The following is a 16363-nucleotide window of genomic DNA, read 5'->3' as shown; positions in this document are numbered from 1 at the left end:
TGGAGTTGTCCGACTGAAGTCGGATCTGCTTGCTGTCCAGCTGCTGTTGGAAGGTTTGTAGGGCAAGATACACTGCTCTGTGTTCAAGAACATTGATCTGAAGGGTGGACTCTTGCTGAGTCCACGTACCCTGAGCGCTGTGGTGGAGAAAAACTGCTCCCCACCCTGATAGACTCGCGTCTGTCGTAACTATCGCCCAGGATGGGGATAGGAAGGACCTTCTTTTTGACCATGAGGTGGGAAGAAGCCACCACCGTAGAGATTCCTGGGCCGCCTGAGAAAGAAAGACGACTCTGTTGAGGGAGGTCGACTCCCCGTCCCATTGGCGGAGAATGTCACATTGTAGTGGACGCAGATGAAACTGCGCGAAAAGAACTGCCTCCATTGCTACCATCTTACGTAGGAAGTGCATGAGGCGTCTCAATGTGTGCGACTGGTTCTTAAAGAAGAGATTGCAGCCCGTAGTGAATGCTGTTTGTCTAGCGGAAGCTTCACTATCGCTGAGAGAGTATGAAACTCCATGCCTAGATATGTTAGCGATAGGGTCGGGGTCGGATCTGACTTCAAAAAGTTGATGATCCACCCAAAACTCTAGAGAGTCTCCAGCGCAACGTTCGGGCAGTGTCGGCATGTTTCCTAAGAGAGTGCGTTGACAAGTAGATCGTCTAAATATGGGATCACAGAGTGACCCTGAGAGTGCAGGACTGTGACTACTGCTGCCCTGACCTTGGCGAAGACCAGTGGGACTGTCGCTAGCCGGAAGGTAGAGCTACGAACAGAAGGTGTTCGTCTCCTATAACGAAGCGTAGAAACGCTAGTGCTCTGGATCAATCGGCACGTGTGGATAAGCATCCTTGATGCCTAATGATGCTAGGAAATCTCCTTGGGACATTGAGGCGATGACATGGCGGAGGGATTCCATCCGGAACCGCCTGGTGTCCACGAGCTTGCTGAGCAGTTTTAGATCCAGAACGGGACGGAACGGCCCGTTCTTATAGGCACCGCAAATAATTTGGGGTAAAAACCGTGACCTTGTTCCTGAAGAGGAACGGGGGTCATCACTCTTTCTGCCTATAGAGTGCACCCTGTTTGCAGAAGAGCAGCGGCTCGGCCGGGAGGTGGAGAAGTTCTGAAGAATCGAGTTGGAGGACGAGAAGTGAGCTCTATCCTGTACCCGTGAGACAGAATGTCTCACACCCAACGGTCATTGACCTATGGCAGCTAAATATCGCCAAGGCGGGTGAGCCTGCTACCGACCGAGGATGCGGAGAGAGGAGGCCGCAAGTCATGAGGAAGCCGCCTTGGAAGCGGGTTTTCAGACTGTCTCTTTTTTGGGCGTGACTGAGCCCGCCAAGAATCTGAGCTCCTCTGATCCTTTTGAGTCCACATTGGACGAGGAAAAATGGGACCTGCCCGAGCCTCGAAAAGACCGAAACCACGACTGCCTCCTGCTCTGTTGGGGTTTGTTGTGTCCGGGCTGAGGAAAGGATGAATCCTTACCCCTGGACTGTTTAATGGTTACATCCAAACGCTCACCAAACAGTCGGTCAGCAGAAAAAGGCAACTGGTTAAGCAACCTTTTTTGGAAGCAGAATCTGCCTTCCATTCACTTAACGAGCAGACCAGGCTCTGCTTAAAAACACGGAGCAGCGGAGGCTACTGCCGTACGGTTCGCAGAGTCTAGGGCAACCTGAATCGCGTAAGAAACAAATGCAGACATTTGAGAGGTTAAGGATGCCACCTGCGGCACAGATGTACGTGTAACCGTGTCAATCTGTGTAAGACAAGCTGAAATAGCTTGGAGTGCCCCAAGGGTGAGAATGCTGGAGCCAACGGTGCGCCGACAGTCTCATAGATGGATTTAGACCAGAGATCCATCTGTCTGTCAGTGGCATCTTTAAGTGCAGCTCCATCTCCCACTGCAACTATGGATCTAGCTACAAGCCTGGAGATTGGAGGATGCCGCTTGGGACACTGGGTCCAGTCCTTGACCACGTCAGGGGGCAGGGATAACGTGTATCCTAAGCCGTTTGGAGAAGCGCATATCTGGATAAGTGTGGTGTTCCTGGACTGCCTCTCTGAAGGCAGAGTGGTCCAGAAAAATACGTGAAGCTGACTCCTCCACTGGAGGAGCTGGGAGAAATAACCAACATTCTATTGATGGACGCTATAAGATTATTCACTATGGCGTCACCATTAGGTGTATCCAGATTGAGAGCGGTCTCAGGATCAGAATCCTGAGCCGCTACTTCCGCCTCATTACACAGAGAGTCCTTCTGCTAGGACCCTGATGAAACCGAGGGCCGCTCATAGTGAGCCCGCTTAGGCTGTCTGGGACTGACGTCTGTGCAGAGCCGTGACTCTGGGATGCGTGTGACATTCCCGGAGCTGTTAGTTGTTCACACTGAGGGGGGCCATGGATCAATGATTCAACAGTGCCCATGTTGTGAGAGACATGTCCGGACTGCTAGGCTTCTAGTATCATAGCCATAGTCTCAGAAAATCTGTCAGTAAATACTGCAGACACCGTCCTCATCCTCTGGCCATTAGCAGAGACTCCGGCTGAGTTGGATATAATGGGGGTCTATGTAACCTGCCGGCCGTATAGCCGTACATGCTGTACCGGCTGCATAGAAAAACATGTGGTTCTGCACCTTTGTTTTACACAGAGAATATGTTGATAACTCCTCCGCACAATCCAGGAGGGTATATACAACGTGCGACCAAACAGTGCAATGTATATAGTACAAGCATATCTATAAGTGCACTTCTGCACTAGTGGGGTTAGCACCACAGGTGCTGCTTAACGCCTATTGCAGCGATTGTGTGACTATCAGAATGCCAGGGTCTTCCACACTTGTCTCTGTATCGTACAGAAACTGACACTCATGGCTGCCGGCGTCCTTGTAGAGAAGGAAGCCGTGGGCGTGCCTGAGAAAGTGCGGGAATCCGGTTTCACAGTGCACACAGTGAGAGGGGTGGAGTATGCAAAACATACTCCAGCTCTCAGCGCTGCTGTGCTATGCAGCGTCACGCCCCTACCCTGACTGTCAGGCCTGTGGGCGGTAACGAAGGGAGACTAGGCCCAGAAGCCGGGGACTCGAGTTAATAAGCGCGGCCGGCATATCAGTGCTGGCCGGCGCGGAAGTCCCCGGCGCACCACAAATCCCAGCGGCGCCTTAAATAAAAATGGCAGCGGCGGTTAGCGCAATAGTCACCCAATACACTAACACACCCAGCAACGCTGTGGTGTGCGATGGCACTAGTGCGGACAGCGCCGCTGTCCCTGGCGCACTAACACACCCAGCAGTGCTGCCGTGTGTCTGCGCGGTCCCCACAGGGACACAGAGTACCTCCATGTAGCAGGGCCATGTCCCTGAAGATACTCCGCTCCATGTCCAGCAGATACCAGGGGCTGTGGATGGAGCACGGTCTCAGTGCCTGGAGACCGATAGAATCCCACTTCACCCAGAGCCCTGTAAAAAGGGATGGGGAAGGAAGCAGCATGTGGGCTCCAGCCTCCGTACCCGCAATGGGTACCTCAACCTTAACAAACACCTCCGACATGAAGTGGGGTGAGAAGGGAGCATGCTGGGAGCCCTGTATGGGCCCTCTTTTCTTCCATCCGACATAGTCAGCAGCTGCTGCTGACTAAACAGTGGAGCTATGCGTGGATGTGTTGCCTCCTTCGCACAAAGCACAAAACTGGTGAGCCAGTGATCCCACTGGGGGTGTATAGCCAGAAGGGGAGGGGCCTTACACTTTTAAGTGTAATACTTTGTGTGGCCTCCGGAGGCAATAGCTATACACCCAATTGTCTGGGTCTCCCAATTAGGAGCGAAAAAGAAAAAAAAAAAAGCTTGTGGGGTAAAACCTACAAAAACAATTCTGCAGACCCGGACGTCAACACTTACCAGTCTAATAGTTGATTGTAGGTTGGCAAGCTGTTTCTTAGGTATGGCTGGGGATTGATATTGCATCCGAAGGCATATCTGAAGTGTCCGTCTTTAAGGCGATATGCTTGTCTACGCGAGATCACGGCCGTCAGCAAATTCTTTAAATGTTTCTATAAACACACAATCAATACATCATTCCTTTACAAGCTGAACAAGGAAGGACCGCTTCTCTGAAGTCTGTAGATCTCACCATTCTATTGTCTTGATGGAACTTTTTACTATCAAACAAATTATAAAAGCCATGACCACGCCAGATTTTATTTTTATAATATCTATAGAATCTTAAAAAAGTACTCATACCCTGTTAACTTTTCCACATTTTTCCATGTTACACTCACAAACAAGTGTATTTTATGTGATACCCCAGCACAAAGTAGCAAGTATTGATGAAGTGTAAAGGAAATGATACATGGTCTTCTGCAGCCTCTATGGGTGTTTTTACACTCCGTTCTTCCCCCGTTCAGTGGTCATGTCGTGGCCTACGTCCGAACCACTTGCAAAATTGTATCAGAACGTATGTGCCGACGGGACCATTGACTAATTAGGCAAACAGTCACCGTGTGCCCTGCTGTGCACCATATATGCTTACTGGTGGTGAATACCCAGATGCACTTGATGTCTGGGTATGCGCCTCCAGGAGGCATATACACCCGAAAATGGTCCACAGCAGAGCACACAGTGACCCCCGTCTGCCCCATAAAAGTCAATGGCCTCTTCGGCACATTTATGTCCAAATCTAACTTTGTGGGGGGTTAGGATGTAAGCCCTGAAGGGACCACTGAACAGGGGACAAAGCAGTGTAAACGACCCTTATAGGTTTTCCTACAGGATTGCCCTGTATTTAGCTCCATCCATCTTCCCATCAGCTCTGACCAGATTCCCTGTCCCTGCTGAAGAAAAGCCTCCCCACAGCAGGATGCTGTCACCATATTTGACAGTGGGGATGGTGTTTTCAGAGTGATATGCAATTGTCCTACCCGAGCTGTGGATCACTGCGGCTCCTCCAGGGTGACCATGGACCTCTTGACTGCTTCTCTAATTAGTGCTCTCCTTGATTGGGATGCCAGTGTAAGAGGACGGCCATGTCTTGGTAATTTTCCAGTTGTGTCATTCCATGTTTGAATGATGGGTTGATCAATGCCCCATGAAATGTTCAGAACTTGGGCAATCTTATTTTGTTTTGTTTTTTTCATATAACCTAACCCTACTTTACTCTTTAATTTTAACCGTGACCTGTCTGTTGTGTTCCTTAGTTTTCATTATGCTGTGTGATCTCAAACGTTCTCAGACAAACCTCTGAGGTCTTCACAGAACAGATGTAGTTATAATAATTAGGTGACTTCTGGAGGCAATTGGTCATGGAGGATTTTGTTTAGGGGATGCAGACTACGGGGGGCTGACTAAATGAACAATACAATTTTCAGATTTATATTTTTTAAATATTTAGAAAACCAGGGATCATTTCCTTTACCCTTCACAAATACTTGCTACTTTGTGTTTTTATATGACATAAAATTCCAATAAAATACATTTAAAGGGAACCTGTCACCATATTTGGGCCCTATAGGTTGTGGCCACCACCACCGGGCTCTTATATACAACATTCTTATATGCTGCATATAAGAGCCCAGGCCGCTGTGTAGGAAATAAAGAGAATTTTGTTTACTTACCGTAAATTCTTTTTCTTATAATTCCGACATGGGAGACCCAGACCATGGGGTGTATAGCTTCTGCCTCCGGAGGACACACAAAGTACTACACTAAAAAGTGTAGCTCCTCCCTCCGAGCATATACACCCCCTGGAAGACCATATCCAGCCAGTTTAGTGCAAAAGCTGAAGGAGGACATCCACCCACAAGTAGAGAGAGTAAAACCCGGAACAACCGGAACCTCTGTCTACAACAACAGCCGGTGAAAACACACGGAACAAGAAAACTGCCAACAGGCAACAGGGAGGGTGCTAGGTCTCCCATGTCGGAACTATAAGAAAAAGAATTTACGGTAAGTAAACAAAATTCTCTTTTTCTTCATCGTTCCTTATGGGAGACCCAGACCATGGGACGTCTCAAAGCAGTCCATGGGTGGGTAATAAACAGAACTGCGAAGTAGGCAAAACCTAACTTCACAAATGGGCGACAGCCGCCTGAAGGATGCGTCTGCCCAAGCTCGCATCTGCCGAAGCATGAGCATGCACTTGATAGTGCTTCGAAAAGGTGTGCAGACTAGACCAAGTGGCAGCCTGACAGACTTGCTGAGCCGTAGCCTGGTGCCTGAAAGCCCAAGAGGCACCGACAGCTCTGGTCGAGTGCGCCTTAATCCCCGGCGGGGGAGGCACCTGAGTACATTGGTAGGCATCGGAGATGGCCGACCTAATCCAACGAGCTAGGGTCGGTTTTGAAGCCGAAAGACCCTTGCGCTGACCTGTGGTCAGCACAAAAAGAGAAGTGCACCGCCTGAGAGCAGCGGTGCATGACACATAGATCCGGAGCGCCCGCACCAAATCTAAAGTATGCAATGCTTTCTCAAAGCGATGCACAGGGGCCGGACAAAGGGAAGGCAATGAAATGTCCTGGTTAAGGTGGAAAGGAGACACCACCTTAGGAAGAAAGTCCGGAGTCGGACGGAGGACCACCTTGTCTTGGTGAAAAACCAAAAAGGGTAACTCCGAAGAGAGCGCAGCCAAATCAGAAACTCTCTTGAGAGAAGTTATGGCCACCAGAAAGACCACTTTCTGTGAGAGGCGAAACAAAGGAACCTCCCTAAGAGGCTCGAAGGGGGGTTTCTGTAAGGCCGTGAGGACCAGATTAAGGTCCCAGGGATCCAAAGGCCGCCGGTATGGAGGAATGATGTGAGATGCGCCCTGCATGAAGGTGCGCACCTGGGCCAGTCGGGCGATACGCCGCTGGAACAACACTGACAGAGCCGAGACCTGTCCCTTGAGGGAATTGAGGGATAATCCCAGCTGCAGACCGGACTGCAGAAAAGAAAGGATGGTCGGCAAGGAAAAAGGCCAAGGAGCATGGCCGGAAGAGTGACACCAGGACAGGAAAATCCTCCAAGTCCTGTGGTAAATCTTGGCCGAGGAAGACTTCCGAGCCTGAGTCATAGTGGAGATGACTTCAGAAGGAATGCCGGAAGCCGTCAGGATCCAGGACTCAAGAGCCACGCCGTCAATCTGAGAGCCGCAGAATTCTGGCGGAAAAACGGACCTTGAGAGAGAAGGTCTGGGCGGTCCGGGAGATGCCACGGCACCTCTACGGACAGATGGAGCAGGTCTGGGTACCAAGCTCGCCTGGGCCAGTCTGGAGCAATGATTATGACCTGACGGCCCTCCATCCTGATCTTGCGCAGGACTCTGGGCAAGAGAGCTAGAGGGGGAAACACGTAAGCCAGACGGAACTGGGACCAGTCTTGAACCAGCGCGTCCGCTGCCAAGGCCTGAAGATCGTGGGAGCGAGCCACGTAAACCGGGACCTTGTTGTTGTGCCGGGATGCCATTAGGTCCACTTCCGGAGTGCCCCACTTGCGGCAGATTGACCGGAACACTGCCGGATGCAGGGCCCACTCGCCGCTGTCCACGGTTTGACGGCTGAGATAATCTGCCTCCCAGTTTTCTACGCCTGGGATGTGGACTGCGGATATGGTGGACTTGGAGTCCTCCGTCCACTGAAGGATGCGTTGAACCTCCAACATTGCCAGGCGGCTGCGAGTCCCGCCCTGGTGATTGATGTAGGCAACTGCTGTCGCGTTGTCTGACTGGACTCGAATGTGCTTGCCCGCCAACAGGTGGTGAAAGGCTACGAGAGCTAGGAGCACAGCTCTGATTTCCAGCACATTGATCGAGAGGGCTGATTCGGACGGCGTCCAAGTGCCCTGTGCTCGGTGGTGGAGAAATACTGCTCCCCAGCCGGATAGACTGGCATCCGTGGTGAGAATCACCCAGGACGGGATCAGAAAGGAGCGTCCCTGGGACAGAGAGAGGGGCCGAAGCCACCACTGAAGAGAGCTCCTGGTCTGCGGCGACAGAGCCACTAGCCTGTGCAAGGAAGAGGTCCGCTTGTCCCAACAGCGGAGAATGTCCAGCTGCAGGGGACGCAGATGGAACTGGGCAAAGGGAACCGCTTCCATTGACGCCACCATCTGACCCAGCACCTGCATGAGGTGCCTGATGGAATGACGGCGGGGCCTCAACAGAGAGCGCACCGCCAGATGGAGGGACTGCTGTTTGACTAAGGGCAGCTTCACAAGTGCCGGCAGAGTCTCGAATTGCATCCCTAGGTACGTAAGATTCTGTGTCGGGTTCAGAGTGGACTTGGGCAGATTGACAAGCCACCCAAATTGAACAAGCGTGGCGAGAGTGATCGAGACACTCCGCTGACAGTCTGCACTGGATGAAGCCTTGACTAGAAGGTCGTCCAGGTAAGGAATCACTGCCAACCCCTGTAGGTGCAGAACCGCAACCACTGCTGCCATGACCTTGGTGAATACTCGAGGGGCCGTGGCTAACCCGAAGGGGAGAGCCACGAATTGGAAATGTTCCTCTCCGATTGCAAAACGTAGCCAACGCTGGTGTGAAACCGCAATTGGCACATGCAAGTAGGCATCTCTGATGTCGATGGATGCTAGGAAATCTCCTTGGGTCATTGAGGCAATGACTGATCGCAGAGACTCCATGCGAAAGTGCCGCACCTGAACATGCTTGTTGAGAAGCTTGAGATCCAGGATGGGCCGGAAGGAACCGTCCTTTTTGGGGACTAGGAAGAGATTTGAGTAGAAACCTCTGAACCGTTCCCGGGCGGGAACCGGTACAATTACCCCATTGGCCTGCAAGGATGCCACGGCCTGGGAGAAGGCGGCGGCCTTGGAGCAGGGGGGAGTGGACAGAAAAAAATCTGTTTGGCGGGCTGGAAGAGAACTCTATCCTGTAGCCGTGGGAGATGATATCCCGCACCCACTGATCGGAGACGTGTTGAAACCACACGTCGCCAAAGTGGGAGAGCCTGCCACCGACTAAGGACGTTGCTGGCGCGGCCAGATAGTCAAGAGGAGGCTGCCTTAGTGGCAGCGGCTCCTCCGTTCTTCTGCCTCTGACACTGGTGGATTGAGGTTCAGTACGGAATTAATGGACGCAATTAACTCACTAACATCCGCATCACCTTCGGTTAGATCAATGGGGTACATAGAGGTAGCGTCCGAGCCCACAGTAAAGGCATCCCTCCTCGCCCTGCGATTCAGCTCGTGAATCAGAGCCGTGGTACGAGGAAGGAGAAGAGTCTCTACGTCTCCGTTTAGGAGGACGGGGTCTGGGAACAGAGGAAAAATCCTCTGTGAGCACTGCAGAGCGAGTCGGAGCAGCAGGGGCGCCCTGAGAAGGGGAGGACGCGGCTTTGTGTGCCAGCTGGTTTTTCGATCCTTGGCTGAGTTAGTGGACGAGGCTGAGGGCTTAGAGGATGACCAGTTAGAGGAACGAAAGGAACGAAACCTCGACTGGTTCCTGCCCTGGACAGGTTTCCTGGTTTTAGTTTGTGGCAAGGAAGTACTCTTCCCGCCAGTAGCTTCCTTAATAATTTCATCCAGTTGTTCACCGAACAGCCGGGACCCAGCAAAAGGGAGCCCAGCAAGGTACTTCTTGGAAGAAGCGTCTGCTTTCCACTCTCGAAGCCACAAGATTCTGCGGATCGCGAGGGAATTAGCGGAAGCCACCGCCGTGCGGTGAGAAGCCTCCAGAATGGCAGACATGGCATAGGATGAAAAGGCCGAAGCCTGGGAAGTTAAAGCAACCATTTCGGGCATAGAGTCCCTGGTGAGGGAATGCATCTCCGCCAGAGAAGCAGAGACGGCCTTAAGAGCCCACACTGGTGGGGCTAGGTCCAGGAGCGGGAACCGGAGGGCCAAGGAGAGATACAGGGGAGGGAAACATCTCCTCAGAGAGGGCCAGGTCCCTGAGGGGTGAGCGCTCCGTCCAGGCAGGGACCTCAAGGGGCTGCGGATGGAGACTGGTCTCCTGCAAAGCAGTGAGAACCGTGATGGCTCCCACTTCAAGCCAGAGCCCATAGGGATGGTGAAGGAGCGCGGCATGTAAGGCTCCAGCCTTGTAGAATCAACCTTAACAGCACCGCCAACACAGTGGGGTGAGAAGGGACATGCCGGGAGTCCAGCTTGGACCCGCTTTTCTTCCAATTCTTTAAAATCAAAAATGAAAATCAAAAATCAGATGAGAATGCATGTGTGTGTGACCTCCAGAAACACAAAGCATTAAACTGGCTGGATATGGTCTTCCAGGGGGTGTATATGCTCGGAGGGAGGAGCTACACTTTTTAGTGTAGTACTTTGTGTGTCCTCCGGAGGCAGAAGCTATACACCCCATGGTCTGGGTCTCCCATAAGGAACCATGAAGAAAAACACTTTATAATACTAGAGGGTCGGTGTGGTGAAAACTGGTCAGATGGGTGGCGCTGTTTTCTGGGACCGGCGCCTCCTCTTTCGGCCATCTTAGTCCTTCTTCTGAAGCCGGCGTGCATGACGCCATCCTACGTCATCCAAACAGGCCGGTATTTAGGTCCTGCGCAGGTGCACTACAATACTTTGATCTGCCAGCTCAGGACCTCAATACCGGCGAGGGTGTATGACGTAGGATGTGTCATGCACACCGGCTTCAAAAGGAGGACAAAGATGGCCAAAAGAGGAGGTGCCGGTACCGGAGACACCCATCTGACCATTTTGCATCGCACCAACCCCCCCAGGTGAGCATTATAAAGTGAATTTTATGTTCTACACAGCGGCCTGGGCTCTTATATACAGCATGTTAGAATGCTGTATATAAGAGGCCGGTGGTGGTGGCGGCAGCTTATAGGCCAAAAAAGTGGTGACAGGTTCCCTTTAAGTTTTTGGAAGTAACGGGAAAAAAAACGAGGAAATTTTACAGGGGATGAAAACGTTTTCAATTCCCTGTATATAAAATTGCTTTGCCATCACGTTCAGTCGTCACACAGTAGTCCTGATACTGTGCTGACCTCCAGCTTAGTAATATTCACCTAATCAGTGCATATTTCATTCTTAAGCCGCTTTCTAAACCCTTTCCTCCATTTTTGTGCCTTTCCTCCCCTTTTTCCAAGAGCCATATTTCTTATTTACTTCTTCTCCTCTATGCAAAACTAGTTGTACTTTTTAATGACACCATCCACTTATGTGATTTACAGGAGAACAGGAAAAAGATTTGAAAGCACGACAAAGAATACGGGGGGGGTGGGGGTTTACAGCATGCAATATACCATAAAATCACCTGACAACAAGATTCTCCAGGTCAGTACGATACCAAACATGCAAAGTTTGTTTCTTTTTATTTAGGTTTATTATTTAACCCTTCATTGTAGTATACTGGATTCAGGAAAATACTGTATTTAGGGCGGCACGGTGGCTCAGTGGTTAGCACTGCAGCCTTGCAGCGCTGGGGTCCTGGGTTCTAGTCCCACTAAGGACAACATCTGCAAGGAGTTTGTATGTTCTTCCCGTGTTTGCGTGGGTTTCCTCCGGGTACTCCGGTTTCCTCCCACACTCCAAAAACATACTGATAGGGACTCTAGATTGTGAACCCCAATGGGGACAGTGTTGCCAATGTATGTAAAGCGCTATGGAATTAATAGCGCTATATAAATGAATAAATATTATTATTATTTTTATTATATTATTTTCCGGCGTATAAGACGACCCCCAACTTTTCCAGTTAAAACAGAGTTTGGGATAAATTGTATACACTCGAGTGTAAGCCGACCCAAGTAATGTCCCCATTGTTTAGTGATGTCCCCTGCTGTAATTTCCCGTGCAGTAATGAGCCCATTGTACAATAATGCCCTCATGCTGGTTCCCTTCTGTCCCCTGTCATGCAGTTGTTCACACTTAATAAATGATATTCTCACCTGTCCTCCATGCCCGCGGAGGCTCCAGCTGTTTCTTGCAGTCCGCAGGCACACAGAGCCCTCTGTGACAGCGTCCAGAGCACGGAGCGGCCGCTGCAGGATGTCGTCATGTCTTTACTACAGTTGAATGCTTTACAGCGCCACAAAGCATTCAACTGCAGTAAAGCGCGTCCAATACACAGGGCCGCCGGTACTATCAGCGCTTTACTGCAATTAAATGCTTTGTGGCACCGTAAAGCATTCAACCGTAGTAAAGCCATGACAACATCCTGCAGCGGCCGCTCCGTGCATGGATGCTATCACAGAGGAGTCTGTATGCCTGCGGACTACAAGAAAAAGCTGGAGGCTCCGCGGGCACGGAGGTCAGGTGAGAATATCTTTTATTGTGTGTAAAGTGAGGACACCCGGCGTATAAGACGACCCCCGACTTTTGAGAAGATTTTCAGGCGTTAAAAAGTCGTCTTATACGCCGGAAAATATGGTAGTAACTGTTTATTGGAATGAAAGATGCAGTGACGCCTGCTTCTCTACAGTATGTAGGACCAAAATATGGATAGGACTGGTATACAGTCGGGGTCAAGCACTCAGCCGTGTGATGACAGGAGCCCTGGGGTGGCATCCCCACTAATAATTTATTTATGGCCTCATTGCTTATTAAACTGATTTCAGTTGTCAACAAAATAAAAAAATGCACAACAGGGTGTGAAATAGTACATTTCCTGTTGCCCTGGGAATTGTTCCCAAGCATACAGAATGATATGACATGTCCTTGTTTGCAGACTGTCCTAGAACGGGCTATACTGCTGACATCAGGGAAGCCATGAGCCATGTGACTCATGAGGTCTCAGCTACTTATGTAAAGTTTAATAAAGCCCAAAGACCCCGTACCTCTAATGCGTGCATAACAATGGTCACTGCGTCCTCTGTTACATTGTCCAATCCATGCTCAAAAGCAGTAACAATCATCCGCCCCTCCAGCTGCCCTCTGCTGGGCAACGTCATGGTGTGAGAACACAGCTTCAGCTCATCGTCCTCCTGAGGATCCCGACTCACAAACTGCTGAGCTCCTGCCAGAGGATTCTGAGGCTGGAAACGATGCTGGAGAAGAAAGCAATGAAGGGTCTTACAGCGGCAGCTCAGGGCCTGCTCCCTGCATATAATCAGTAAACGTGTATATGCTGTTCAGAAGAATAATCAAAAGGTGTGATCAGTGTTCATGACAAAACCACATTTATTCTATCACACCATACACTATCTAGGACCACATGGCAGCAGGGCTTAGGAGGATTGAAAGGAACAAAAACACCCTGGAAATCAGGTAATGTGGAACGCAAGGAGATCTTACATTTCTATGCTCATTACTATTAAAGGGAATCTGTCACCATTGATAGGGGTGCAGAGATCCTGATTCCAGTAATGTGTCCCTTACAAGGCTGCTTGCTGTAGTTGTGATAAAATCACTGTTTAATCAGCAGTAGATTATCATTACAGGACTACTTGGCGTGCTGCAGGTAGTCCAGCATATTCATGAGCTCTGTATAACTGCTAGATCTGCAGCAGAAAAAACATTGATTTTATCAAAATGACAGCAAACAGCTCAGTAAGTGACACATCGCTGGAATCAGGATCTCATTATGATGCTCTAAGTTGGGGGTCTTTTTAACATGCATTCTAGCTTTGTCATTTGCAGATTATCAGTAGAGGACTAGTAAACCTGCTGCCATGTAGTGCTCTATATTCATGAGCTCTGCATAACCCCGCCCCCTCCACAGATTGCCAGCTTTCTGTGTACACTGTGAATAGGCAGAAAGCAGCCAATCAGTGGTGTCGGTGGGGTTATACAGAGCTTATCATTATGGCCTCTTTCACACATCAGTTTTTTGCCATCAGGCACAATCCGGCAAATTCCGGATAAAACGGATCAGTCTGATGACGCTGGATCCGTTTTTTTCCTCACAGACTTGTATTAGCGCCAGACTGTGCAGCATGGCCTTGCATTTCATCCGGCGGCCGCCGGATGCGGCAAAAGAAGGGAATTTTGTTTACTTACCGTAAATTCCTTTTCTTCTAGCTCCTATTGGGAGACCCAGACAATTGGGTGTATAGCTTCTGTCTCCGGAGGCCACACAAAGTATTACACTTTAAAAGTGTAACCCCTCCCCTCTGCCTATACACCCTCCCGTGCATCACGGGCTCCTCAGTTTTGGTGCAAAAGCAGGAAGGAGGAAACTTATAAATTGGTCTAAGGTAAATTCAATCCGAAGGATGTTCGGAGAACTGAAGACCATGAACCAAAAGAACAATTCAACATGAACAACATGTGTACACAAAAGAACAACAGCCCGAAGGGAACAGGGGCGGGTGCTGGGTCTCCCAATAGGAGCTAGAAGAAAAGGAATTTACGGTAAGTAAACAAAATTCCCTTCTTCTTTGTCGCTCCATTGGGAGACCCAGACAATTGGGACGTCCAAAAGCAGTCCCTGGGTGGGTAAAAGAATACCTCAATAAAAAGAGCCGACACGACTCCCTCTTACAGGTGGGCAACCGCCGCCTGCAGGACTCGCCTACCTAGACTGGCGTCTGCCGAAGCATAGGTATGCACCTGATAGTGTTTCGTGAAAGTGTGCAGACTAGACCAGGTAGCTGCCTGACACACCTGCTGAGCCGTAGCCCGGTGCCGCAATGCCCAGGACGCACCCACGGCTCTGGTAGAATGGGCTTTCAGCCCCGAAGGAAGCGGAAGCCCCGCAGAACGGTAAGCTTCAAGAATCGGTTCCTTGATCCACCGAGCCAAGGTTGACTTGGAAGCCTGCGATCCCTTACGCCGGCCAGCAACAAGGACAAAGAGCGCATCTGAACGGCGCAGGGGCGCCGTGCGAGACACGTAGAACCGGAGTACTCTCACTAGATCTAATGAGTGCAAGTCCTTTTCACATTGGTGAATTGGATTAGGGCAAAATGAAGGTAAGGAGATATCCTGATTGAGATGAAACGGAGATACCACCTTAGGGAGAAATTCCGGGACAGGACGCAGAACCACCTTATCCTGGTGAAACACTAGGAAGGGGGCTTTGCATGACAGCGCTGCAAGCTCCGACACTCTTCGGAGTGATGTAACTGCCACTAGAAATGCCACCTTTTGCGAAAGACGTGATAAAGAGACATCCCGCAGCGGCTCGAAAGGTGGCTTCTGAAGAGCCGTTAGCACCCTGTTAAGGTCCCAGGGTTCCAGCGGGCGCTTGTAAGGTGGGACTATGTGGCAAATTCCCTGCAGGAACGTGCGGACCTGCGGAAGCCTGGCTAGACGCTTTTGAAAAAATACTGAGAGCGCCGATACTTGTCCCTTGAGAGAGCCGAGTGACAAACCCTTGTCCATTCCGGATTGAAGGAATGAAAGAAAAATGGGTAAGGCAAAAGGCCAGGGAGCAAAACCATTATCAGAGCACCAGGACAAGAAGATCCGCCAAGACCTGTAATAGATCTTGGCGGACGTTGGTTTCCTGGCTTGTCTCATAGTGGCAATGACATCCTGAGATAACCCTGAAGACGCTAGGAGCCAGGACTCAATGGCCACACAGTCAGGTTGAGGGCCGCAGAATTCAGATGGAAAAACGGCCCTTGTGACAGCAAGTCTGGGCGGTCTGGAAGCGCCCACGGCTGACCCACCGTGAGATGCCACAGATCCGGGTACCACGACCGCCTCGGCCAGTCTGGAGCGACGAGGATGGCGTGACGGCAGTCGGACCTGATCTTGCGTAACACTCTGGGCAGCATCGCCAGAGGAGGAAACACATAAGGCAGTCGAAACTGCGACCAATCCTGAACTAACGCGTCCGCCGCCAGAGCTCTGTGATCTTGAGACCGAGCCATGAATGGCGGGACTTTGTTGTTGTGCCGTGACGCCATGAGATCGACGTCCGGCGTTCCCCAGCGGCGACAGATCTCTCGAAACACGTCTGGGTGAAGAGACCATTCCCCCGCGTCCATGCCCTGACGACTGAGAAAATCTGCTTCCCAGTTTTCTACGCCCGGGATGTGAACTGCGGAGATCGTGGAGGCTGTGGCTTCCACCCACTGCAGAATCCGCCGGACTTCCTGGAAGGCATGACGACTGCGCGTGCCGCCCTGGTGGTTGATGTATGCGACGGCAGTGGCGTTGTCCGACTGTACACGGATCTGTCTGCCCTCCAGCCACCGCTGGAAGGCCAATAGGGCTAGATACACTGCCCTTATCTCCAAAACATTGATCTGAAGGGAAGACTCCATCGGAGTCCAGGTTCCCTGAGCCCTGTGGTGGAGGAAAACCGCTCCCCACCCTGACAGGCTCGCGTCCGTGGTGACCACAGCCCAGGTTGGGGGCAGGAAGGATTTTCCCTGCGATAGAGAATTGGGAAGAAGCCACCACTGAAGAGACGTCTTGGTTGCAAGGGAAAGAGAGACGTTCCTGTCGAGGGAAGTCGACTTCCTGTCCCATTTGCGGAGAATGTCCCA

General features: G+C 50.9%; 1 protein-coding gene across 1 annotated transcript in view; it reads right to left on the bottom strand.

Moving 5' to 3' along the window:
• TADA1 (transcriptional adaptor 1) overlaps positions 1 to 16363 on the bottom strand; it is a 75484-nt gene that overhangs the window by 42014 nt on the left and 17107 nt on the right. The window contains exons 5-6 of the mRNA XM_075320990.1: positions 12761 to 12970; positions 3915 to 4066 (exon numbers count right to left, since the gene is read on the bottom strand). Coding sequence (XP_075177105.1) covers positions 3915 to 4066; positions 12761 to 12970 — 362 coding nt within the window. The remainder of the gene's footprint in view (positions 1 to 3914; positions 4067 to 12760; positions 12971 to 16363) is intronic.

Source organism: Anomaloglossus baeobatrachus, chromosome 8, assembly GCF_048569485.1.
Source record: "Anomaloglossus baeobatrachus isolate aAnoBae1 chromosome 8, aAnoBae1.hap1, whole genome shotgun sequence".
In the NCBI taxonomy this organism is placed as follows: domain Eukaryota; kingdom Metazoa; phylum Chordata; class Amphibia; order Anura; family Aromobatidae; genus Anomaloglossus; species Anomaloglossus baeobatrachus.
Note: the sequence above shows the minus strand (reverse complement) of the source record. Positions and strands in the feature narration are given on the sequence as shown.